Genomic DNA, 27,065 nt, shown 5'->3' on the forward strand with positions numbered 1-27,065 from the left:
GTCAAACAAAATTTGGATAAATGAAAAATTCTCAAAGGTTTCATACAATAAAAATATCCTAAGGTAAGGTTTTGAAAACCAAATTAAATATTACGTCGCCATTTTTTCATTGTCAAGTGTGACAAGGTCTGGTCTAAAATGGTGTTTGCAAGCCAAAACCTGGCTGATGTGCCAGGCTCTGAGCTCCCACATGCACCCCGCTCACCTCTGAGGGTGGACCTGCAGACATGGAAAAATTTTGCACCTGAATGCTTTTTGTTTTTTAACAGAGCCAGTGCAAACCCTCGGGCCCACTGAAGGAAGCAACCAAGCCTCAGGGATGTCAACAGGACCAGGTTGCAGTTCACAGCCTCCTTCTGTGGTGGGACACATCACCGCCCCTCTGGAGAAGAAAGAAACCAAGGCAGTGTCAAAAGAAAAAAAAATAAATCAGAATGAATCATGTTTCAGCACAACTATTTTTTTTTCTGTATTTTCCCCCTTTCTACTGATATGTAAAAAAAATATATATTATATTATATTTTCCTTTTCTTAAATTATTTTTTTTTCAGCCTCAGTCCCAGCCGAAGTCCTGCCCCGTCATCTGGTAGAACTTCATGTTGAAAGGCCGGTAGAAGTCCCGCAGCCTCTGCACCACCTCCTGGTCGATGTCGGGGTGGGTCCTGCCTTTCGTTTTCCCCAGGCAGTGGGGTTTGCTGCTGCCCTCCGCCTTCTTCAGGCAGGGGAAGCCCTTGGTTTTGTTGAAGTAGAAGTGTTTGTCGGTGATGATCCTCTTGAGGCCCAGAAAGTCCTGGACCCTGCCCAGCTCCCCCGCGGGGTCGCTGATCAGCCTCTCCCCGCTGACGAAGAGGATCTGCCCGATGGGGAAGTAGAGGAGCCAGTTCTCCAGGTGCTTGGCGTAGATGCCGATCTGGATGGCGCTCCACGAGGTGTCGATCAGGCCCGTAGTCCTGTTTTTGAAGGTCAGGCTCTCAAAGGTGGGGATATCGGGCTTCTTGGAGAGCGTCTGGGTGTAGTCCGAGATGGCTCTGGTCACGGGGTCCCGCACCACCACGATGAGCTTCGTGCCCTTGGACATGGAGGAGATGCGGGCCGGGGCCTCCTTGGTGACGAAGTAGCTGGGGGTCTTCTCCATGGTGATCTGCCCCTCCAGGGTCCTGGGCATGAGGTCCCTGAGAGAGAGCGACAGAGGAACACCTTAGGGCTGAACGCACCTGGGCACAGGCAGTGCTCTAGGGGGGGTTCCAGGTGCCACGGCCAGGATGTCCCCGTGCCTCACACCCCCAGCCCAGTTGGCTTCAGGCCCATAATGCTCCAACTCAGCAAAGCATCAGCACATACCAGAAATTAGACCTAATTCTGTGATTTAAGACCTCTAAGGGGCTTCTTGAGGCGGACCCCACCTGTCTTCTTGCCCGGACACTGGCAGAACAGAGCAAACCTCCACACTCCTAACATCCTACCCCTTTAAATTCCTGCCTGCCCACGCTGGGGTTTCCTGCACATTGGCTTAAATTCCCCAGAATAACAGAGAATTTCTTGAGTAACAACTCTCCCTTCCTGCAGGGCATGAGGAATTTTTCAACGGAAAGGGTGTAAGACTCCATCTTTTGGTATTTTCAAGGTGGCAGCAAGCTGACGTCACGTAAAAATGTGCAGTATCAGCCCTCTGACCTCAGCAATTTCCTCCTTCCACCCAAAGAAATCCTACACGGCAGGCTGAGCTGGGCAGCTCTGGGGGTGGGCTCAGGCAAGGGGCCCCTTGAGAATTCAAAGCTTTTCTGAGCTGGCAATTGGGTGCGATTTGGTGAAGGGCTGCAGGATCTGGCCACCGGATAACCCCTGTGCTCAACAAGGCAAGCCTGAAAGGTGTCACCTGAGCCACCAGCTCCTCCTGGGAGCTCCATCTCCTTTCCGTGCTGCTCCTCACCTGCTGCACGGACACACAACGGCAGATCCCTCAGACTTGCCTCACCCCGTTATCACCCCAAAATGGGAGCCAATATCTGCAAAGTGCCAGCGGGTCCTTTGGTTGCACCATCCCACCTCCCAGCACTTCTCCTGTCCGCAGTGTGTCCCCTCCCGGGCCCTCCCAGGGGACAAGAGATGGATGGGAGGTGGCATGGCCGTGCCACCAGTGGTTCTGATGGCAGTTGTGGCCCTGTGTCCACTGGAGCGGGTCCCCGTGTCCCCCTCACCCCGACCCCTCTCTGTGGCTGTGACACCCGGGACTGTCTCGGGCAGCAATGTCTGGTTTGCAAACCTGTGCAATATGCCAGCAAAATTAAACTCATCTATCAAAAAAGCAACAAAGCAAAGGCAGCAATTGCTAAAAGCACCAATAACAACCAAACCCCAGGCTGAATCGTTCTGTTACAAATGAGGCAGCGAGGACCAACCCTAGAGCCATTCTTTCTGTTTGAAGCCGTGTTACAGAGAGGCTGAGTAGGGACATGGTCCTAGAGAAGCCAAACATTTGCTGTTTGCTGCTGAGGGTTTCTGGGGGGAAACTCCGTGAATCAGAGACATTTAGGCTGGAGAAGAAACAGGCTGAGGGGTATAAGAGCTGTCTCTTCCTAAAAGACCTGAAGACACAAAGGCACTTTGGGCAATAAGGATGTGGATGAATTCAGAACTGGCACTGGGGAGACCTTTGCTAAGGAGAGACGTAGTTCTGTGGTGGGATTGAACATCGTCCAGCGTTGCACAGACCGGAGTGTAAATGGTTCAGAGACAGCTTGGTCACATTTCTGGTGGATGAAATCAGTTGGTGGCACCAAAATGTGAGAGCCCCACAGTCACTGCAGCCTTGGGGTGTCCCCAGCCCTGGTCACACTCAGCGGGGCAGAGATGGCAGAAGGACCTCTGCAAATTACTGACTTTTTTTATACCCAACATTGTTGGCCACTTTGGCAAAGGTACTGGGCTGGCTGGCTGTGGTCAGGCCAGGTGAGGCAATCTATGGGCTTCTGGGCCCACCAAGCACCTGCACCAGCCCCTGGCTTGCAGCAAGGGACAGTGTGCGTCCCCAGGGCCCTGGGCTCAGGGGGTGCAGCAGGGGCTCAGCAGGGCAAGCACAGGGGAAAGGGAACCAGGGGACTGTAGTGACCTGAGGCAAAAGGGAAAGCATCTGGATTTTGAGCTACATTTTAGTGGGAATGAAGTTGATGAGAAGATTGTGTCTCTCCCTCCATTCCATCTGTATCTGCTGTACCATGAGGAACTACTAAAACTGGAAGGGACGTCCACAGGGAGGGATCCCTGGGGTGCCCGGTGCCCAGCTCCATCCCCAGCCTCTTGCATGCACTGTGCCGTGGAGCAAGGAGCCCTAGCAGCGGGAAGGCACCCGAGCTCTGTGTGTGTGTTGGTAAGCATTGAAATCTCCGCTGCACCTCCCCAAGGAGCAGGTTAACCCCTTCTGTGGGGAGGCCACAGCACAAAGGCTTCCTTCAGTGCAGGAACGAGCCCACACCTCCGCTGCCAGGTCGGCGGGCAGGGACACGCCAGGAGCCACCGGGAATGTGCTGCCACAGCGTTTGGGAGATTAATTAATTACAAAGGGCATCTTTCATGGACGTAAACAGTTGCCTGGAGGCCTCCCTGGACTAGTGGCATCTGGGTTTTATTGCAAAAGAGCCACTTGAAAAGACAAGAACCACAAAAATGTTTTTGGCAAGAACAGCCACCAGTGGGCCCTGCCAGAATAAATGGATTCTGTTATTTTAATTTTAGTAGAGCTCGGGGCTTTATTTAATTACTTAATAGGAGAGGAAGACTCTCCTCAAAGGGAGTATTTGGGATTTGCGTGCGTATTCACGGTTGGCCCTTTGCTGGGCCGTGCCGTGCCCCCAGCAGCACTGCCCGAGGTGGCTGTGGCCGTGTCCCACCAAAACAGGAGGCAGAGCTGGGATTGCAGCCCCTTCCCCACCCCAAAGGTCTCCATCGGACAGAGATGTCCTTTCGCTTTGGGGATTTGGGATTTTTCCCTTGCAACTGCTGTAGCGCCTGGCTTGAGGGGGAAAAGCACAGGCATGGTGTTGGTGATGCTGCACAGGGCTGAGCACCAGTGGTTACTGGTCCCAGAACCGGGTTTCCTGCTGGTGCAGCCCCTGTGCAAGGCCTTCACATCGACACCTTCATGCTGGGGTCACATCAGGACATCCCAGTAACTGGTCCCCAGCCCTCAGGCACTCCTGGTGTGGGAACTGGCCTTTGATGTCATGTTTATTATGGTTTATATATCTTTATTGACTGTGTAATGGTCCAAAATCTTGGCTTCATACATATCCCAGGGGTGTTTCCAAGCGGGGTGTTGGCTTGACCCCAGACACAGAGATCAGAGTCCGTGGAGCCAGCACTTGATCTTGAGCCTCTACAGGAGCCTGGTTCTAGGGGATAAAGCACCACTTCATGTCACGAAACCACAGTACTGCACTGGGCTCCATCCTTACACAACTGAGTTCCCCGACAGCTCCCCAGACTGTGAAACCTCCGGTGAGTGCAGCCCAGGCTCTGCACTGCACAGCCTGCAGCTTGCAGCAGGTGGTGAGACACGGTGGGTGCACGGGCATCGCTCACCCCCTGTACCCGAGATGCCCTCCCCTGGGCAGGAGCACCTGGCTCCAGCCTCCAGGTGCATTTTCCACCTTGCGCTGGCCTAAGCTGCTGCTCCAGTCAGTGGGTGCAGGCAAAGGAACTGGGGAGGGGGAAGAGAAGCCCCCCAGCAGCTTTTAGGGCACCCGAGGAGCCCTGGGAGGTTTCTGTGCGCACTCCTGATACATGGCCAGCCCAAACCCATGCCGTGCACTGCTGAGCCCTGCTTGGAGAGAGAAGGGGCAGAACGAGCACCCCGACCCCACTGCATCATGCCACAGCCCTGGTCCCCTCCCCAGCCCATTGTAACACTGCCCTGCTTGGCACCATGTCCAGCTTCAAGCCTCCGCAGGCTGGGTGTGCTCCTGGTTCAACGGCCATGGTTTGGGTGGGTTTTGGAGTGCCCCAAAAGCCAAGGATCTGAAAAACAAAGCACCCAAAAAGCCAAGCAGAGCCCAAGCTGGGCACTGCTATTTGTCAGTCCCTGATGGAGATCTCTGCCACAAGTGTGCTGCCAGCTCTACGCCAAGTCTTAAGAAGCTGGCAAGGATGCTGTGCAGAACAGATCAGAGAGGGAAAATCACCCTGAGCAGCTAATTTCACCTCTCACCTCTACACAGAAATGCTGACACAATTCCTGACGCCAGGATGGGGCCAGACGCAGCAGGGACGTGGATGTGAGGCTGTAGCACAGCCGGCAGCCCAGGGGGAAGCACAGAGCCTGCTCTGGCCCAAAGCCATCGGATGAGGAGGGTGGGGAAACTGAGGCATGGTGAGCATCACGCCCCAGAGTGGTGCATACTCCTCTCTGTGCTACTGCAGCCACCAGCCTTTTGTTTCCTCTTCCTTCCCATTCCATTCCCCTTCCTCTTCCAAAGCACGTTAAGCGTTTCTGCAGCAGAAATTTCTAAAAAAATAACCCCAACCCTGCGATTGCACGCAATTGTCTTTCCCCACCCTCAGGCCCACGCTCCCAGGGGTGCCATTGCAGCCCCTACAGGAGATTGAAAAGAAAGATGCTCTGGCAGGAGTGACAACGTAGCAGTAGTGTGCATGTATAAATAAATGAAAACGCAGGGCCTAAAGTGAGCAGGCTTCCTGGCCTTCCTGTTCGGTCTGACAGCTCCAGCAAGGCTCTGACACGGCTTTGGTGGGCAGCAAGGGCACAGCTGAGTTATGGGGGCCTCCTCCTTGGCCTTCCTTTAGAAGTCAGGGGAAGTCCATATGTGGAAAGGTCTACTCCAGGAATCTGGTAGCGCAAAAAAGGTACCCAGAAAAAAACTGTGGGAGTGAGGAAGCTGAAAAGAGTTTGGTAAATAATCAGAGGCATCCCTAAGGAAAGCTGAAAGGAGTTTGATAAATAATCAGAGGCATCCCTAAGGAGCAAGGGAAGCCAGGCGCTGCTCTGTAGGACAAAAACCCAGCCCCAGCTGCCAGCAGTGTCAAACGGGGACCTCCCAGGGCACAGATTTATTCTCCCCGATATTCCGGAGGGGATATCAATGCATAACGCCAGTGTCTGGTTGTGCTGACCCATACTTAGATGAAAGGGCCCCAAGGTTCCCACTTCCTCTGCACTTCTACGTCCCCAGAACCAGACCTGGGGGGCGGGCGTGGCACGGGCACCTTCCCCATGCCCTGTCCATGGCAGGGGGCAGCAGGACCAGCAGGCGGGGTGCACGGCATGTGGCTTTGCTCAGCCTCCTGCCCGGCTGAGATGCTCCCTCAGTGGCTCAGACCGCGCGGTGCTTGCTGTCAGCAGCAGTGGCAGCTCCCGAGCTCGTCCGTTCGGCGGTGCCGGCGTTTGTTTGAGCAAGCCTCGGTATTTCTGTATCTCGTTACATCTGCAGCCGGCAGCATCTGCTTCCACGCTGCATCTGTCAGGTGGCATCTGATCGGCGCCGCTGCCCTCCCCTCCTCTCCCTTATCATGGATGAGGAACCCAAAATCCCTCTGGGCTGCGGGAGAGGGACAGGCTTGGCATCCCCAAGGGGTGGCTGAATTTAGCTAAGTCCAGCACTGCTCTCACGTCTCCAGAAGCCGCTCCAAGGTGCTGGAGCAGAACCGCTGCCACTGGGGTAGCTCCTGGACACTGCGGGCACCGCCTCGGCCAAGTCCTTCTCATGCTGCTCCTTTGCTTTTTCTCATTAATGCCTGGAGGACCAAATACTTAACAACTGTCCCGATTTTGCAAACAGAGACTAGCTGTGGCTGCAAGGTATTTTCATCAGTTTGCCCGTCACAGAATCACAGCTCCTGCCACAGGAAGCTGCAGCAAAACACAAGTTTAGGGGAACGAGGCCAGCCTGATACAGCGTGCAGCCAGCACCCTAACGTGGAGCCTGCGGGGACGTGGGGAGCCCCGGGGGTCTGTCCTGGACCCCGCCAGGCTGCTTCAGTGCCTGGATAGGGAAAGCACCACTTGGTAGCTGGAGGTGTCCAGGGAGGCTCTGAGCCACAAGTGCTGTCCATAGCGAGGAGCAGCACTGCTGCCTGTGCCCGAAGCACTGCACCAGGGGCTTGGCTTTATTTGTAAAGAAAAAAATATATTAAATAACTTATATATACAAAATACATTATATGTATACATTAATTTAACTTATAATAATTTTAATATATGTTAATCTATTTTATACAAAGCAGTTTCCTTGGTTTGCACCCCTGCTGCATGCTGAGCACCGCTGGCAGCTCTGCAGGCCTGCCACCACTTCAGCATTTAAGAAAATCTCTCCAGAAAGCATCTCGCTGCCCCCAAAGCAGGGAGCTGGGCACTCAGCTGTCACTGCAGCCTCCATGGGTGACAGCCCAGCGCCGAGCTGAGTGCCAGGAAAAGCCTGCTTCCCTTCAGGGGAGCTGAGAAACCCGTCAGAGGCGCAGCGCAGAGCGAGCAGCTCGTTTGCAAGGGCCCACGGGTGATAACACTGCGGGTGCACGCTCTCCGTCCTGATCTCAGGACCGTGAACTTGCTCTGGAAGAGCAGGAGCAGGGGTGATACCTGGCCAAGGGTTGAGGCTGTGGTGGGCTCGGGACGTGGGGTCACTGTGCCCAGCTGCAGGCACACGCTGATGGGAAGCACAGGGGCTGCGGAGGGGCAGGGAGCAGCTGCGCGCAGCGGGGTCTGTGCTCAGCAGCACGGTGTCCCCCCGTGCTGTCACTGCTCCCCGGGGCACGCGCTGATCCTAATTACAGCACACGAGCCCTCTGCCTAATTGCGCTGATTAATTAGTGATGGCCAGAACCCCTGCTCAAGTGGTGCCGAGGGGCAATGCCAGCATCCTGGTGCCCAGCACCTGTCTGGGAGAAGGACCCATGCCGAGGGGCTCCTGAGACGTGGCCGTGCTGGGACACATCTGGGACACACCTGGGCACCTCCCACAGCCCAGTGGTGCCAAAGTGCCACCGGCAGGCAGGAATACCCTGGTGCCAGCAGCTCCATGAGCGAGCCCCCAGCCCTTGGCCACAGCCCCCCACCCCACGTCGCCAGTTTCTATGGGGATGGGGGCACCAGCAGGCACCAGCTGAGGCAGCCTCCTCCTGTTGGCTTTGCCACCTCCTGCTTTGGCCACCCCGCAGCAGAGCAGACCAACAGTGGCCTCCCCATGGTGGCCTCCCCACGGCCTCCCCCTGAGCTCCTTGCCCCTGCTCAGCACCTCCAGGCACTGCCTGCAGGCAGCGGGCGGGTTTGGGACACCCTGTGCTGGGGAGCCCAGACCCTGCCCGACCTCACCGTGTCTGCACCCAGTGCCCAGCACCTCCAGTGGTGACCAAATACACTTCTCCACCTTTCCACAGCCTCTCCAGCCCCACATTCCTGACATGAGCTTAACAGCAGCAGCAGCCAGGGCACAGAGCTGCAGGCATGAGCTGCTCACCAGCCCTGCACAGCACCAGCATTCCTGCAGAGGAGCAGGGCAGGGACCCCCACAATGTCCTAATGCTTCCAGCAGAGCTCCCAAATGAGATGTGGTTCCTCACTTCCCAGCTGGATTCACTTGGCTAAATCCAGGCTTGTGGCAGCTGGTTCTGGTGGCTTTTTGGTGCTGGTGTTACTCTAAATGTGGTGCCTTGATGAAGGCTGACACGGGTTCTGCTCTCTGCTTCTGTGATTGTGCAACCTGCTGATTGCCCCAGATGACACCAACCGAGGAATTTTCCCACTGAGACAATAGGAATGGAGGTAGTGCATGGCTGACACCGAATCCCATGAACCCAGCCCTCACCTAAAGCAAGAGGCATGCTGCAAGGTGCGTGCCTCTTGTGCCATGGGAAGGGAGCTCCACGCCTCCTCCCACCACACCTCACAATGCAGAAGGGTCACAGCCTTTGTAGGGACCCGCATGGACGTCATCCTGCACCTCACCCTCCAGTCTGATGGTAAAATGCTCTGTTTGGGGACCTGCCTTGCCATTCTGAATGCAGGCTGCTTTTTTTGTTCATAGCCAAGCTGTGTCTGTAGGAGCCTCGTGTGTAAACAGAGCAGGAGATAGCACGTGCTCTGAAAAGCTTACTGAGTAAAAATATAGAGGGATGAGGAAAAAAAGAAAGAAAAAAAAAAGGCCTAAGTGACCGAGTAGCAAAGCCGAGCCTGGTACAACAAAACCTCATGGCTGCTCTTCTTCCCTAAGAGCACCCCTGAAGTGCTGCACACCGGGTCCTCCCAAGCATCCTGCACATCATGCAAAGCCCCCCAGCATCTCCCCAGGGGGACCAGAGCAGCATCTTCCACCATCACTGCTGGTGAGCCCCCCTGGAGGGCTCAGCTTGGCCCCTGCAGCCCAAAGCAATAAGCAGCTCCCGTATGGATTGCCAGGACCATACGCCTCAAGTGCATCACCTAAAGGGGAAGGTTAAGGAACTGTTTATTGTTGGGAATGTCTCCCTCTCTAGGTCTCATTTTTTGATAAATTAGCTTCAGCTTCATTACCCCATGATATATTTCCCTTGACATTTAATTATACTTACCCCAAACACATTAAGCCAATCAGTCTGAACAGCTTCTTATTAATATGCAAATTTTGCCTTCGAAAACCTGGGAATCTGAAAAATCTCTTTAGGCTTCAATTAGGGCTGATCGGGAAGTTGGGCACCCCAAGAAATGTCCTCCTGCTCTGAGGACAGAGGGGAGCGGCGTGGCTGGTGGGGCCAGACCCACAAACACAGCACAGATAGATTTTGGGGCTGGGAGAAGGGGATGCAGCTGTTTATGGCACCTTGGCAGGCCTGCCCTCATGAACAAGGAGGTCGGATCCTACAAACCACGGCAGTGTTGGTGGCCCATCCCCACCTCAGCCCCAGCTGCCCCCAGCCCTGGGGACACGGCGATGCTGCGCTGGGCACCACTGAGCCCCCGGCTGCGGGCAGCCTCACCTGCACACCAGAGGATGCAGCAAAATCTCAGCCCTGGTTTAGCAAAACAAACAGGAACCCGGCTCCCCGTAGTGATGTTTGAGCGGGATGTGATTTGCATTGGGCAAATAAACGGAACCACGCAATTAGCCATCTGCCCTGGAAGAGATTTGGGTTTTGCTTTCAAGCATCACTTTCAGCCTCTCTGTTCTCATATCCCTGTGAACACCACGGGATTTTCTACTCAGAAACCAACGGGGAATAAATTCGTTCAGTCCTTCCTGTAAGTAACTGGAGGGAGACACGGGCACGGGCACTACAGCTGTGGTAGCTGCTGGCCTCCTGGACGGATTTCCCACGAATTACACCCATAGGAAAGTGCTTCCCAAAACTGCTTCCAGCGGTTTTGAGTTCACCCCAAAAACCTTTATTTGGTCAAGCTGTAAGATTTCCTCGGAGCTGCTGATGACCCCAGCATCTTTTCAGGAAGAAGCTACCAGTTACATTGTATTTCAGAAAAGCTGGTAGTTTTTAAAAAGCACATTTCCCTATAATTCCTTTTATTCACTATGGTTAGACACTAAAACTGGAACTACGCTGCAATCAGCAAACTACATAAATAGTCCAATTTTGTAAAACAGCTCTCACGAGCAATAAAGAAACCCAATTTGCTATTCGCTATCATAAAAATATCTCTTTCAGTATGTAAATCAAAACAAAGTGAGCAGATAACAAAAAAAATAAACTCGACCCCACTGCTCTCTGCCCGAGAGCACAGGCAGCTGGCCCTGGGGAAGGGCTCGCCTGCCCTGTATAAATACATGCGAGAGCAAATCTGCTAAAAATCGCAGCCTCTACTTTGTTTTCTGAAGGTCCCAGTTTATCCTTCGGCAGAAGAGGGAGGGCTGGGGAGAGGTCGGCAAGAAACACAATCCTTTCCTGTATAAACAGTATCGCTCGGGCTGATTTTAAGTGCATCGTATGGCATATATTTCATGTGTATATACAGAGGGAGAAAAGGAGAGATTTTTCAAGCCGGCTAGAGACGTAAAGCGATCTTATATCATCTAAAACCAACACCTCGCTCGGACTTCTGGCAGTTTCCCTTGCAGTCGTCCCTGCCACTGCCGCCCCTTCCCCCCGGCCGCCAGCGCACGCTGCAGCCTCCCCCATTATTTTTCACAAAGGCTTATAAATCACTGTGGAAACTCTTATTATCTTATTTTCCCTCTGCTTCCCTCTTGTCTGTTTTGAGAAAAATTAATGCATTTGTCTCCAGAAAAATGTGCAGTCTCTATAATTCAGTTTTAAAACAAGCACAACTAGCAAATGGATAGACCTCGGTTAGGAGACTCATTTTTCATGTGAGTAATTGAACCCTTCCCTTCGATTTTTCCTTTGGGTGTTAAAGACAACTGATGCCTTCCTGGAATTTGCTGAGGTCTAAAAAAGATGGAAAGACAGACAGGCAGACAGAAAGGAAAAGCAGAGGGGAGAGAGAGAGAGAAAGAAATAAGGGAAAAGAAAGAAGAAAAGGAAGAAGATGAGGAAAAAGGAAAAATAAGGAAGGAAGAAGGGAACAAGAAAGAAGAAGGCAAACAAGAGAACAGGAGAAAAGAAGGAAAGAAAGAAGGAAAGGAAAAGAGGGGGAAGTTGAAGCACATCTCAAAGCAGTGGTGACCTCTGCAGAGAGAGCTTTGGGGATCTCAAACACCTCAAACACAGGGCACCCCTGCTGCTGACGGCACAGCCACCTGTGCTGCCGCCCCAAGCCCAAAGCATATTTCTCCAAACCACCAAAATCACAGCCAGCTTTGCCATAATCCATATCCATCCTCTGTGCTGCGGGACGCCTGTGCAGAGCAAGACAGCCCCACAAAGCAGCAGGTAGGATGGCGGCTCCCAAACCATGCCATGCACAGCCCCACACCGTGTCCCAGTCCCCGAGCAGCCCCGAGGCTGGCACTGAGGAAGTCGGGGATAATTCCAGCAAAGCCACAATCAAGTGAGCACTCAGGCCAGCAAAGTCTATTGTTCCTTTGTCTTTCGCTGCATTATCTCTGTCCCCTGGGAGCTACATTATTGCCTGCAATATATAATGCGATTTGCTTGTTTTCCATGTCTGCCTCATTTTTCTTCGACACAAACACACTTCAGACATGCACGCTCACAGCAGCGCACGCATTCTTCATGGGAACGAAATGGCCCAGAAAACGTCGCCGTGCGTTACAGATAGCGTTTGAAAATAAGCCTGCAGGGTCGGTGCAGTGAGGCTGGTGGGATCGGGTGCTGTGGGTCTGCAGAGCATCCCTGGGAATCTCTTGGATAGGAGAGGAGCTGGGTCAAGGAACTGGTTTCAGGACCGTGGGTGCGTTTGGGAAGCTGCAGGCAATGTGAAGGAGGATGGAATGATGTCTGCAAATTGGAGGGATGTGGAAAATCACTGAATAGGAGTGATTTGGGAAAAAAAAGTGATTTGGGGGAGTCCCTTCATGTTTCAGAGACCAAAATCAGCACCCAGTGAGTGCCCGAACTGAAGCAGCTGCACTAGAGCGGCCGAAGCCTGAGATGCAGCAATAATACCCGAAATGGGAAGAGAATGGAGGCTGAGGGCCCTGCGGGCTCTCGCAGCAGGAACAAAGCTGTCCCCCATGCTGCAGTGAATCCGCAGGGCACAGCACCAAGGTGCTGGGCTGTTCAGCTCCCAATGGCAGCAGTGTAATGGGGGATGAGGCGCGCTGTCATGGAGGTAAAAGCATCCCCCAAGATGCTGTGGTGGAGTCCTAAGGCACTTGGTAGCGATGATTTGGTTTTGGACCGTACTGTGATGTTCTCATTACTGCTGGAGACACTGCAGGTATATTTGTGCGTGAGCTTTATGAGAGAGCCAGACACCTGGAAGGACCCCTGCTTTTGAGAACAGAGGTTGTTTCTTAAATTATGCTGAGAAGTGACTTCTTTATATATCACCACACATTTCCTCCTGCTGCAAGGCCAAAAAATCCTTTATCTGTATTATAAAATAGAGAGACTGACCTCAGGCTATGATCTAAAATATATGGAGTCACACAAGTTTACCCTTGCAGTCATTCTTCATCCTTCCCGTGCCAATTCTTTGTCCTTTTGCTAAATGAAACTTTAATGGCTAGGAAAGGGCTGCCTACTTTCATTCCTGGAGCAAAGCATTCAAGTGCAAAGAGGGCAAAAGTCTCCAGAAAATAGAAAGCTTAAAAAGATTCCTTGTAGCCTGATTTGCAAGTTCTGGGCAAGGCAGGGGCCAGTGCTGGAGAAACCGTGCAGAGCAATCTAACCCGGGCCTCCTCCAGCCCCACAGTCTATTAAGGGATTTTAGCCACAGCTCAAAAGGTCGTGCATTAAGAGCTCTTTTCTATGCTCAGCTATTCCACCTCCTCCCAGGGAATGCATCACTGTCTCACCCGGTATCAAATAAAGCCATCTGACTTATTTCAGGAATGTTCAGCTGATTGCAGATCTACATTTCATGAGCGCATCATGCAGCAAGTGGAGGAAGAGGCAGAGCTGGAGCCCACCTGAGGTGGGTCCGGGTGTTCGCCCCAGGCTCCCTCCACATCCCCCACAGGGGCAGAGAAGGGATGCAGAGGGTATCACTTGGGCATCAGTGTGACACTGAGGTTTCTGAGAGGCAATCGATGTCATTAATGTAAAACAAATAATAGTAATAATAATAATAGTAATAATAATAATAGTAATAGTAATAATAATAATAATAATAATAGTAATAATAATAGTAATAATAATAATGGGGATTGACAAAATATGAATGGATGAAAATAAAACCAATTAGTGACCTGTGTTTTATGAGCCAACTTGACTCATTTGGATCCAGGCCATTAAAGTCTCCTCTTCCCCTCTTGGCACCGAACTGAACGGGGCTGGAGGTTTCAGGTCAGCTCCCTCAGCACCCGCAGCCCTCGTCCCACAGGAACGCTCAGAGGCTGCTCAGCAGGAGCCACCTCCTTCCCAGCACTGTGCGGGGACCCCGCAGCCCTTCGTCTGCTCTGCAGCCACTTCAGAAAGCCCAGCCAGGACCCCTGGAGATGAAGATTTTGAAGCGTGATCAAAGAGATGCAAGGAGATAGCAAGGAGGATTAATGCTTTTCACAAAAGCTTCTTAGTTATCCCACTGGGTCTTTTTTCAAAGGGGGCTAGGGGAGTTAGGCACTTAAATCTCACTCGGATCCTTTATTTAGTCTGCAAATCCTGTGCTGGAACAGTGCAGGAGTGCGACCCCTGAAGCACTGCTTCCCAGACATGTCTGCCCAAGTGAAAAGCTGAATTGATTCCGGCTGGCTTGGTGGCCTCCTGCAGCTGCTCCTCCTAAGTAGCAGGGAGAACGAGCTTTCTGGTGGACACAGCTGAGGGTCCAATGTATTTAAAGAAATAAATATGGGCCCAACGACACGCTGAACCCACATGGGCTGTGTTCAAGTGCTCCAGCTCTGATTCACTGTGGTTAATGCTGGATGCAGAGCTCAGGGTCACAACCTGTGGCAGAGCCACCTCCAGCTGGGCAAGTGATGGCAGAGTCAGACCCATGGAAACATGGAATCACTCAGGTGGGAAAAGACCTCTAGGTTCATCAAGTCCAACCTCTAACTGAGCACTGCCAAGCCTACCACTGACACATGTCCCTAAGCACTGCTTCTACACGCCTTTTGAGCACCTCCAGGGATGCTATTCCTCTCTGCTGGGTCTCTCCACTCTCTCCAAGGAAGCTGCAGGAACTGCTCATTTCATGGGTTTGGTTATGTTTCACTTCTAATGTCTCCCTGTACGTTTTTTCTCCATCATCAGCCTATTACAGTAAAAAAATGTAGAAAGAAGACCTGAGAGTTTTGTTCCCCAGATGGTTCGTGGTGCCTTCAGGTGGTTCGTGGTGCCTTGCTCATTGCAGAACCACTGCTCAGGCTGTCCTGGAGGGTTGCAGCAGGAAAGTAGCCCGGAAAGCAGGCACAAACAACAAACAAAGAACCGTTCTCATGCAAATGTCCCTCGGGACAGTAACAGCACCGATAAAAAGAAAAGGGCAGATGAGAACTGCACACCACAGTCCGGTCACAGGGGATGTTTCTGAGCCTTCCCACCGGGTCCCCTGGCTTTCATTTCACATCCCCATCTCTGCGACGTGGACACGGAGCCCGATGCGAGCAGGGCCGGTATTGTCGGGAGGCAGGGTGCACATGTGATGTGCTATTGTCCCTAATTTGATTAATGAAGCGATCACGCTAACGGGGCACTCCACACACCCCCCGCACCTTGTTACGAACCCACGCCAGGAAATTCCCATCAGAGCATTAATTCCCCAGTACTTGCCTTTCCCAACCTTGTCAGGTAATTGTTTATGAAAAGATGAATGTATACAATAATACCGGGTGAAGGGAGCTGATGTATGTGGTGTTAATGAATGAAATAATCAGTTTGGTAATAACTGGCATGTGTATTTGTCAAAGGGGAGCCAGCAGGACATTAGCATTCTGCAGCCACCAAACCTTTATCTCCTGGGCTTGTGTTTGACAACCGCCCCCAGATAGTCCATGAATAAAATACAGAGTAGTACCCAGACATAATTAAACTGCCAATGTGGATGTACCTAAATGAACTTGATATCTTAATGACACCAGATAGCATGCGAGGAAGGAAGGCGGCGTGGAAAGGCTGTGTGTAATGACTGCAGCCAGCCCGGCTGGGGGCTGCCCACAGCACCCAGGAGCCCTGCTCCAAAAACCCTCCCGTGCCCCAGCATCTCCACACCAAATCCTCACTGGAGCACCCGCTCCTCCAGAGACCTCCGGCATGCTATTGTGCAGCACAGATGGGATTTTAGGAGCACTTAACATGAGTAAATTACCAGATATGTCCCTGTTTTGTTTGTTTGTTTGTTTTCTTTCCTTCTTTTTATAAACTTTCAGCATGGAAACTGCATTGCAAGGAAAAGCCACTCACTGGGGACGAGCTGCTCAGAGGACGGGGCCCACATCCCCAGGTAGCTCAGCAGCATGTGCAGAGCCACAACTCCTCCTCATCTCCATCAGCTGCCGCCGGCAAGCCAGATGCTTCTGCTCCCAGCAGACGTGGGGTGCGATCCTGCACCTGGAGGCTGCCGGGCACCCTCCTGTGGGCACTGCAGCTGTCCTGAACGAGCTGCCCTGCAGCTTTGTGCAGCTTGTGGGCGTTTGCTCTGAGAAGGCAGGGCTCAGCCCCCTCCTTCGGGGAGGCACCGCGCTCAGTTCACGCGCTCAGGAGGTAATTGCCACTTATTGCTCTAATGGTTCCCATTTTAGCAGCAAATGAGCGATGTACAGTAAGTATCAGTCTTATTAAAGAAATCATAATGGGAAATTAGAGCACACGCTACGGGGAAGGAACACTCCCCTGGTTATGCGGGATGCGGCCACGCTGACATTTGACAGCAGCACAGTCCCTGCCCGCTGCTGCCCTAACTCCAATTTATCTGCACGCAATGCGTTCAGTGCGTAGGAGAGCCACTGGCTGCATGCGGCTCGGCCTGGACTGCAGGTACTGAACTGACGGGGCTGCTCAGAAATGGCCCTGAACACATCCTGTCTCCCTCTAAGAGGAGATAAAGAAGCACCACTTAATGAAAAAGTATGGAAAGTTTCGGGGAAAATGTTTTTAAAATGGCCAAACTGTCTGGACCACGACAGGGAAAGCCAATGCAGAGAGCAACCTGTTGGAGTTAGCACAATGCAGGAGGATATATTGAGGTGTTAAAAAATGTAACTCCTGCCTGGGCCAGAAAAAGGGGAAAAGTGGCACCAGTGTGTCCCAGGGCTGCCAGGGGGACATGAGGAACCTGCTTACCATGACATCGCTCGAGAAACGACACTTGCCATTGGGAGGACGTCAGAGAGGCAGCAAAAGAGCTCCGGGTCCCTGCCAGGTAAACCCTTCATCTTGCTGCACCCTGCCCAGTTTCCCCTGCTGAATGCTTGGCCCTGGCTGCCAATTATTTAACCATTGCTTTCTTTCACAGGAAAGGCATCCCCGTGGTGCACCCTCATTAGCCAGTAATGGTGATTTCATTAGATTAAATAACTCCGATGATCCCCGGAGACCAACTGCACTTTAAACATAGAGCCGCGGAGTTAGAATTACTGTTATTTAACATTGATTAGATTACGAGGCAAATCCAATTTTTCCCCTAAACATATGATGGCTACGATTTGCTGAGCAGGAGATGTTCAGGATGGCATTCCTGGAAACCCATGGCAGGGGGACTGTGCCCAAGTCAGCAGTGCAGAACTCGGGCTGGAAGGACTCACTCTGAAAATAGGAGCCGCAGTGTGTGGATGATGGGATCGGCTACAGTGAGATGCAGACAGACAGACAGACTGCCGTGAGTCTGCAAAACTCATTGGTCTGATAAACCTGGCTTTGTAGTGGTGATGTGTATAGGAAAGGGAAGGCTCAGTCTGGTTCCTGGCAGGGCAGGGTGGCCGTGAGGCAATCGGTGGGTGGCCAGCAGGACAATCGGTGCCTTCAGGGAGAACCAGCACCCCAGGCACAGGCACCAAGGTGAATCTGGATGGAGGGGGAGGAAGGAACCCAAGCTGAGGTGCTATGTGGTGGCCCCTCTCACCTCTCTCCTGCATCCCTACAGAAACACCTTTTGAAGAGGAAACCCAACCCCAACATGAGGCTAGGGGTCTCCAGGCAGCTCTTCCTGAGGCTGCCAGGGCTTTGGAGCTCAGCTGGGAGCCCTGCACGTCCCCTGCTGCCCCCATCCCTCTGATGGGCTCCAGGGCCCCATTGCTCACATCCCTCAGGAGGACTGGGTGACCGTCACCTCCTCAACACCTCCATCCCTCACAGCTGGCTGTTATTGGGGGAAAGTCCAAGCCAGATTCCTAGAAGATGGACAGCAGGGTTTAAATTACACCTGGAGCAAGGGGGAGCAAGTGAGGCTCCTACTAGCTGTGGAGCAAAGCAGGTGAGCAGCCCGCTGTCCTATACCTCCTTGAGATGTCTGGACTCCTCTACCCAGCTGTCCCTGATGTCCCAGAGAGCCCCTAGGAGCAGGTCACACAGGCTCCTTCACCCAGCCTTGGGCTTTTGCAATGCTGCTGGGTTTGGCCAACACAGCCGAGGGGAGGCCGATGGCTGCTGCATGGCTCCATCACTGCCACAGCCCCTTGAGTCACCAGGCTGCAGGGATGGGGTCAGGAACGGGGACACGTCTGGTCACCAGCTGCAGGTGGCAGGTCGCTGTCACTTGGTTGAGCATCCCGCTTGTAATTAGGAAGTGATGAGCAGATGAATCCTATGAAAAGCAGAGGCACAGCCCCTGAAATCCACACCCAAAGGCTTTGCTTGTTGGGTGCTCACGTGGGGCTGCTGCCCACATCCCACCAGGAGGGATTGTGCCCACACCCATGGTGCTGGAGCTGGTCAGACTCATTTAACAGCTGTGCTCTGCATACGGGTTAGGCTGGGAAGTCCTTTCCCCTTCTTGGCCCTTTTGGGGGCTGCCAGGCATGCACATCCCACTAAATCCCTTCTCTCTGAGTCCCTCCCTGTGGACTCCCTGTGGGAGGCAGAGCCCAGAGAAGGCAGGCAAGGTGGCATCATGGCACGTTGTGAATGCAGTGCTGAGGCTGAGCAGCTTTAGTGAAGATCTTGGTATTCTGTGAGTAAGCCCCTTCCACAGACAGGGAAATCGAGGCTTGGGACAGACCTGGCCTTTGCTCAACATCACTCAGCCAGGTTGATGGAGCTTCCCAAAGCCTGTTGAGATGCGAAGCAGGGACCTTCTCTCGCTGATCCTGTACTGCAGGGGTCAGGACACAGGGCTTCCCTGCAGTGGAAAATCCAGGTGCCTCCTCACTTGTTTTACCTTGAGCTGAAACATGGGGATTTCTCCCCAGAAAAGGGCTTCCCAAACTGCTCAGGTCAGACGGTGCGAAGGCATTTCACTAATGTTGAAAGATGCTCATCTATGTTGCTAAATGTTACAATATAATAACATGAAAGTGAAAATGAAACGTTTATGACAAAATGCAACATTCTGGAGCCCAAAGATGCACGTGTGAATGCACACACTCATATAGACCATCAGATAAACACGGAAATCAAAACAATTGGTTTTGATATTTTCCAATAAAAGGCTCCCCCAGCAAGCATGGGCTCCGGGAGGGTGCCCTTTTCCAGCTGGAAATGTCAGAACAAATCACCCTGACTTTTTGAAATTTTCAGCAGAGAAATGTCCTGCCAGAGGAAAAAATAATAATAAAAACTGAGCAGCTTCAGACAGTGGAGCCGCGTTGGAAGCTAAAGGTCTCTCACCAGGGGAAGGCTGCGGACATGACTGCTCCCAGACACCGGCCAGGGCAGGGGACACTGCTCCAGGAGGTGGCTCCGTGGGACCCAGCTGAAGCTGCTCTCTAGAGGGGATGGCACCCACGTGAGGTTTTACACCCAGCGTCTCCTCCATCTCCCATGAGAAAGCGGGCAGCAGCCCTAAGTCCAGGGGAGTTCCAGAGGGGAGCTTTATCTCCGCAAGAGATGGTGTTGGAACAGAAAGAGCAGGTCATGAATCTCCTCCAGGAAGCGAGAAGGATGGGCTTGCCATGCACAAAGGGCAGCAGTGATTACTTCTGCTGAGAGATTTCCTCCTGCAGAATCGTGTTTGATGAAAGAAACACCAAGAATAATTCACTTCCTTGAGCATCTCCATTTCTGTTCTCGCTGTGGACGCCGTCCTGCTAACGCACCCCTTGGGGAATCACGCGGGTTCAGCTGGGTGCAGCTTGGGGTGAGCGTGTTTGACTCCAAACCACAAAAACCTGAGCTTCCCAGGCAGGGGGCTGTGCAGGGACAGCAGCCAGGACACCAGGGTGGCCCTGGTCCTACAGACCCTGCATAAGCAGCCCCACTGACCCAACAGGGCTCTGTAACAGGGTAAGAACCACAACCTCCAGCCCTAGGAACGTAACTCTAGCTGCAACCTAATCTGCTTCCCTTCCCTAATACCTGCGCGTAATGAGAATTTGCAGAGATTTATGGCCACAACAACGGCCCCTGTTCCCCCTCGCCAGCCTCTTCTGTTTCACTGCGCAGGCAGTTTGGGTTACCTCAATGCTCTCCAGGGGAAAAGCGTAATTAGCAGCTCAGGAGTTTTAATGCAGACGTCAGGGAGGGAGCACGGGGGGGTTATTCTCAGGTTTGCTGATCACTTGTTCGTTGCTCTGAACTCTTTGGAAAGGGCCCAGCTCCCTTCCCCCTCCCCAGACCCAACTGCTCTTATTAGAGACTTCAAAAGGTCGGGGTGAAACCCTAGCTGGGCTGCGGTCAGCGGGTACATTGGTGGGGACAGCACAGCAGTCCCGCACCCCAGACCCAGCCTAATTACTGCCAGGAGCCCCCGAAGGCAGCGGAGCTGATGGCAGGAGGGAGGGCAGCCCGCTGGGCTGGGATTTGCAGGATCTGACCTCAAAGGAGGACTTGCGATTTATAAGCAGGATGAATTCGCTGCTTCTCAGAAGAGCATCGCAGTTTTTGCCATAAATGGGCTCCAGCCCCAGCCAGCTGGAGCCTCACACTGCTTTTCACGAGGCACAGCTCTATGAATTTAACTGACAAAATCTTGGACAGTTGAGGCCATATTTTCAAGATTGCTCAGCACCAGCAGGCAGGGTTGGGGGAGACCCAGCTGCAAGGAGACCCAAGCACCCCAGGGCTTGGGCAGAGCCATGGGGTGGATGAGGACAGTGCCATCCCCCTCCAGCCTCCTGTGACAAGGGACCAGGGCGTGAAGCTGTGCTGAGGAGGAGGACAGGGCCTACAGACTTCTGAACTTCCTCACATAGACCATAGGATCTGCAGAGAAAAGAGTCCAGTAGAACATTAATTACTTATTTTGATGCTTGCTGATGGGAATGGGGTTGACTTCTCCCCATATGCCAACTGGGGAACTCATCCCATTATCAGGAATGGACACAGACCATAGAAATGAACTTCTCCCCGACCAGAAAACAGAAGTGATACATACGGATGCAAAACACCTAAAAGCACCACCAAAAATAACAACACTTTGGGGTTTATTTAAGGAATAAGAGGGGAAAGAGCCCAGCCCCAGCTCTTTGCACTTCGATGTCACTGGGATGCCACGTCCAGACGGTGCCATCAGGCATGTACACTAGATGGCACTCCACCTTGCTGCGAGGGGATGGCGAGCAGAGGCTGTCCTAAAGCTCCTAAACCATGAGATTAGTGGGGATGAAGACACTTAAAGACACTTGTGGCAGGCAAAGGTCCCTCTGTAGCTGCCTCCCTGGTGCCCTCATCACCTCAAAGTCATGGTACCACCTTGGTTGGAAAAGGCCTTCAAGGTCATCAAGCCCAACCATCAGCCTGATCTACAGCATCCCAGCACTACCCAATGTCTTGTAAACACCTCCAGCAATAGGGACCCCACCACCTCCCTGGGCAGCCCCTTCCAGCGCTTGCCCACCCTGTCCATGAAGAAATTCTCCCTGATATCCGATGTAACCCACCCTGGCACACCTTGAGGCCGTGCCCTTGCTTCCCTCCACTTGCCACCTGAGGTCTGTGAGGCCTGCCCTCAGCCTCCTCTCCAGACCGAGCCGCCCCAGTTCCCCCAGTGGCTCCCCCCAGCTCCTCTCTGCCAGCCCCTTCATGGCTGTGCCACTGTCCTCTGCCCAGGCCCGAGCAGCTCAGTGCCCTTCTGGTGCTGAGGGGCCTGAATCTGAACGCGGCACTAGAGGTGTGGGCTCACTGGTGCTGTGCACGAGGGCACAAGCCCATCTCTGTCCTGCTGGCCAAACGCAGCACAGAAGGTGACAGTCACCGGCTGGACAGAGACAAGCTGGGACCTACCAGTGAACTTGGCCCAAAACGTGGCTCTATTCAGGCTTCAGGACCTCTGCCAGCAGGGCTGGTGGGCTTCTTCTTCTTGGAGTGGTGTTTAACCCACAGAATAACACAAGAAGCTCAGAGCCTAAATACCACCTTATCTCTGGAAAGAGGTATCACAGACACAAGGCAGTGACATCCCTTCCATTTTACAGATGGGCAAACTGAGGCACACCAAGACATCAGCCAAGCCATAGAGCGCAACCTTCAAACTATTTCAAACCTTTAGCAAAATGTCCTGGAGTATCTGAGTCCAGATCCCACCCCCCCCCCCAAAGGCAGCGGCAAAGCACGTGAGCATCAGAACCAGTTACTGTCCTTTTATAACAACCCCTTGGCCAGGAGACCAACCCTGTCTTTGCGCCTGTCTCAGCCTATCTCCACCTGTTGTTTACACTGAATTATCTGTGCTTTGGGGCCAAGACCATCTTTTGTTCCTTTTTTATACAGCACCTGGCACAATGAACTCAGTACAAGATATCTGATTACACAGTTAATAAATAAACAAGGACCTTGATCATCTTTAGCATGTGGTTGTCCAAGGCTGCAATTTTCAGAGAAACTGCTGCAGGCTGCGCCCAACGCTATTAGAAATTCAGATGTGTTTGGGAGACGCGATGTTCTCAGGACAAGGAGGAGGCGTTGCTCAACCAGAACTGCTTACAAGCAGGCGTGCACCTACCAGGGAGCAGAAAACCAAAACAACTCAAACTCGGTATTGAATGGCACAAGCCATGTCCTGGGCAGGGCACATTCTGAATGCCCCACCAAAGACCTGGTGCTCCTTGCAGAGGCTGCAAAGCTGGGTGATAAGATCACTCCAAGGTGACTATTGCTACAGCAGCATCCTCCCACAGATGTTTGCATCAAGGTCCTTGCTCCTTTCTGCCGTTCATGAACTGTACTCGCTCCCCAAAGTCTTCTCTGCCACCACCCATGCCCTTTTGTGCCCTGCGCCCACGCTCCCCTGCTCACTTCCAGGAGTACAAAGCACTCCCAGATGGTGCTGCTGAATTACAGGGACCACAAAGCCCCCTGGACCTCCAGGCCATCCACCACTGCAGGAGTGGTCCAACTCCTCCGTCCCCTGGGCTCTGATTTCACTGTGACTCAAGGCTGGGAAAGTGCACCAGAAGGTGGGATGCAGCTGCAAGCAGCTGCTCTAAGCTGCTCCCCCCTGCTCTCAAACAAACCTCCTTGTCCTCCATCCCAGACCTCTTCTGAGACATTCTCTGTTCCCTTTGACTCAGAAACATCACTGGTTGCCTAGACTAAAAAAATGAAGGGAAAAAAAAAAAAAAAAAGCCTTGGAGAAAAATCCCCAGAGGACATTAATTAGGAGACAGAGAACTCCCCAGCTCTGGGAGCACCAGGGAGGAGCGATGCTTAAACTCCCAACCTGACGGGGTAACTTTGAAGCACCTTTCATCTCCCCCTGGATCGGGTGTAATCTAATGACATTAGCTTGGCTTCGCTCTGGTGGAGTTGGCACTGGTGCTGCAGAGGCAGGGAGATTAAAACATATGAAATAAATGTTCCTGGGGTGACTGACAGTCTAATGACATTCCAACAGGCAGCTCAATCAGCACGAGACTAACAAAGGATCAGAGGGAACCAGCCAGACTCGCAATATCACCCACAAACACAGATTTTGTTTTTATTCCAGCCTTTTTTTTTTTTTTTCCCACTTGACTGGATTAGCCCCCATTCTGGAGTTGTCCCCAGGCTGTATACAGCCGTACTCGGGGTGGGGGATGGCAGCTGAACACTGTTAAAACACATGCTCACCTGCTATTGAACTCTGGGAGCTCAATAGCCTTGTTCAGCGCTGAAGCAGTGATTTCTGTGCTGGGAAGTCAATGAGAGCATTGTGGGCTGCCCCCTCCCTCCTTTTGTCCCCGTACGAATAAGAGACTCGCAACCCTGAAACGGAGAAAGCTGCTTTTGGTGCACAGCTTCCCTTGATATTCAACCCACACACGAGCACGGAGGTGTCACACTTACCAAATTAAATCACTCAGATTGTTTTTTTAAAATCAGCCTCTCTGTAGGACAGCTGCCTTCCTGCCCAGACACAATGCCAGCTAAAAGGCGAGCGATTATTCCACTTGATTAACGGACGGCGCTGTCCATTGCTTTTGTGCACTGGGGCACCCCGGGACTCCCCCGAGCCAAGCTCCCACCTTCATCCACCTCCAGGCACCACCATCTACGCGGCGTTTCAGCAACACCATGCTGCTGCTGCAGCCCAAGCTCATCACCCCAGTCATTCTGCACCACGCACAGCACCCCACAGCTGGCACCAGGGACGCTCTTTTGTTTTCAGGAGGAACCGCGGTCCCCTTCATGCCCAAGACCCCACAGCCATGGCCTCGATGTCTGCAGGTGGCACCCCTGTGACAGCCCAGCCCCGCGCTCCCCAGGGACCTGTGACCAAGCCCAGGGTCCCCATCCCAGTCCACACCACTCAGTGCCAACCAGCAACCCGTGTCACTGCAAACAGCCAGGAGCATTTTGTTCCCTTCAACAGGGCGCTCGCCACCCGTGCCGGCTTCCTGTGGGCGCTGAAAGCAAACCCAAGTGTTTATACCTTGTAATGATGCTGTTTAGTCTGACTGCTGGGAAACAGAAATGCACGTGAAACCTAAGACTCCGATGCCAAAGATAAGAAATCAGGACCCCTGGCAAACATCTGGCGATTTCCCCAGCACTGAACTCTCATCAAAGATTACAACAAACCCATGAAGGGAGAGGAAGAGAGAGGTTTTTTCTTTTTTTTTTTTTTTTTTTTTTTTTTGAGTATTTACTGGTCACTGGTTACCAGCGGGCCGACACCACAGCCCTGCCATCACGACGGGGCTGTGTGCGTTAGCAAAGATTACTCATACAAGCAAAGCTGGCAAGATTAGGTCTCAAAGGAATAATCCCATACAAAGAATTCACTGTACCTCAGCCTCCACAGGGCTAATAAAAAAATGGTGAAATCCAGTACATCAAATACCAGCACAAACAAACTGCAGCAATTAATGGGAGCACTCATGTACCAAATGCTAAAACATAATGATTATACAAACAGCCTGCAGGGCAGCACCTCGAATGAGTAAGAGCTGCAAGATCAAGACCAAACCTCTGGAAAATTAAATCCCCTGTGCTGAGGACCACACTATGCGCTAAATGCCCATGGCTCCTCCTCTGTCTAGGTCTGCTCTCCTCACCCAGGCACCAGTTCCTGACCCTAGCGGGGCTATCCCACCCCTGCCTGCTCCCCAGGGCTTCAAGAGCATCCTCAATAAATGGGCTTTTCTGCATATCCACCATAAATTTCAGTAGATGCCACCCGAAAGCCATGTGTTTATTTTTCAAAGTCAAGGCTTGATTAAAGTTCTTGAGGTTTGCAGATTCCTTATAAACGTTTCCTCTCTGATACAGGGTCAGCATGTGGAAATTGGATAAGTGCGCACTAAAAATATAATTCTGTAGACAGCTCCAGCCCACACAAAAGGAAATCTTTCCTCTCGGAGAACCCACACTGCTGCCTGCAGAAACCCGGCGCGTTCCTGACACCGGCGGATACACAAGGAAGCTCATCGCTTCCACGTGTTAAGACTTTACATAAACACTCGGACTGTCAGTACTATCCTACTCCACATTTCAGTACTGTCACCACAAGCTGAGCCAAAATCAGCCTCCCTTCTCTGCTGGTAGTGGGGCTTAACTTGAAAGTAAAACAATCTCTGGGGGTACCCCAAATCCTCCCCATTTTGCTTGTGCATTCACGAAAGCCACAAACACAGACACACTATGCACAAGAGCAGCTTCTCCCGCACCCCAAGCAATCCTTTCTGCAGGGATCTGCCAACATGCGCTCCTCTTAACTTTAAAACATGCGAGGAAAACATCTGAACACCAATAATGACAATGCTGCTCCTTGGCCTCGCTGTTTGCTTTCTTTTAAAAGGGACACCTTTCTTTGGTTTAACCAAACACTGGATAATTGAAAGAAGAACCCCAGCTACATTTTTTTTTTTTTTTTTTTTAAGGCAGGTGAACACAGGGATTGTGCTCCTGGCACTGACAGCTTTGGTTACCCGTAACAGGGCTGCTGCAACATTTGCCTGGGAAATATGGGAAAGGTGCTTTTAGGGGCTGTGTCTGCAGGCTGTAGGTGGCAGGAGGCAGCAATAGGATGCTGTGCAAGGGGTGGCTCGGCTGGGACTCGGGCTACCAGCGGGTTTCCCAAAAATCCACACACCCGAGGTTTGGGGCTTTTCTCCTACACCCCAGCATCCCCCTCACATCCCCGGGGCGAGGGGAGCAGCCCCAGGCAGGAGCAACACAGGGGGCTGGGGACCGGGGGGAGAGGGGGGACCGGGGGTTTGGGGACCGGGGTGGCGGCGAGCAGGGAGCGGGGTCTGGGGAGGGGAGAAGCGGGCTCCGGGGGGACGCGGAGCTGGGGGAAGCGGGGGAAGGCTTGGGGTCGGGGCTGGGGGAAGGGGCCGGAAGGCTCGGCGGCCAGCGGGGGGCAGTGCTGGCTTGGGCATGGCCCGGCCCGGCCCCGCGGCACGGCTGCCAGCCCCGTCCCGTGCCGTGCGGTCCCGTGCCGTGCCCTACCTGTACCAGGCGAGGCCCCGCTCGTAGTTGCGGTCGAAGAAATGGGGCTCGGCGCCGACGGCGCGCACGTCGGGGTGCACCCGCAGGAACTCCAGCAGCGCCCGCGTCCCCCCCTTCTTCACGCCGATGATGACGGCCTGCGGCAGCCGCTTGCTGCCTTCCCCCAGCAGCGATGTCAGGGTGCCGGGGGTCCCCGCAGCGCTGCCCCCGCCGCCGCCGGAGCCCCCCGGGCGGCTCCCCCCGGCTCCGGGCAGCATCTCCGGGCCAGTCCCCGCCGCCTCCTGCCGCCGCCGCCGCTGCTGCTGCTTGAGCCGCTGCAGCAGCCGCTTCCTCCTCGCCGCAGCCGCCTGCCAGGGGGGCAGCTCGGCGGAGCCCCCCAGGTACCCCCCGCCGCCCCCTTCCTCCTCCTCCGAGGCGGCGCCGGCTGCGATGATGGGTCCGGGCAGGGTCTGGCAGCGGTCGGCCAGGCAGTAGAAGACGTAGAGGGACATGAGGAGGGAGCAGAGCATCACCAGGAACTTCTTGAAGATGCTGCGGGGCAGCGGCTCGGCGGCGGGGGCTGTCGCCGAGCTCCCGGCCAT

The 27,065-nt window shown here is 53.2% G+C and overlaps 1 protein-coding gene across 1 annotated transcript; it reads right to left on the reverse strand.

Moving 5' to 3' along the window:
• Positions 1–553: 553 nt before the first annotated feature.
• Positions 554–27,065, reverse strand: LOC311216888 (heparan sulfate glucosamine 3-O-sulfotransferase 3A1-like; the record flags this gene model as incomplete). Its single annotated transcript, XM_084298496.1, has 2 exons — positions 554–1,172; positions 26,485–27,065. The coding sequence occupies 2 exons, from the start codon at positions 27,063–27,065 to the stop codon at positions 554–556; spliced, it is 1,200 nt and encodes a 399-aa protein (XP_084154622.1).

Source organism: Netta rufina (assembly GCF_964035555.1).
Source record: "Netta rufina genome assembly, chromosome: 19".
NCBI lineage: Eukaryota > Metazoa > Chordata > Aves > Anseriformes > Anatidae > Netta > Netta rufina.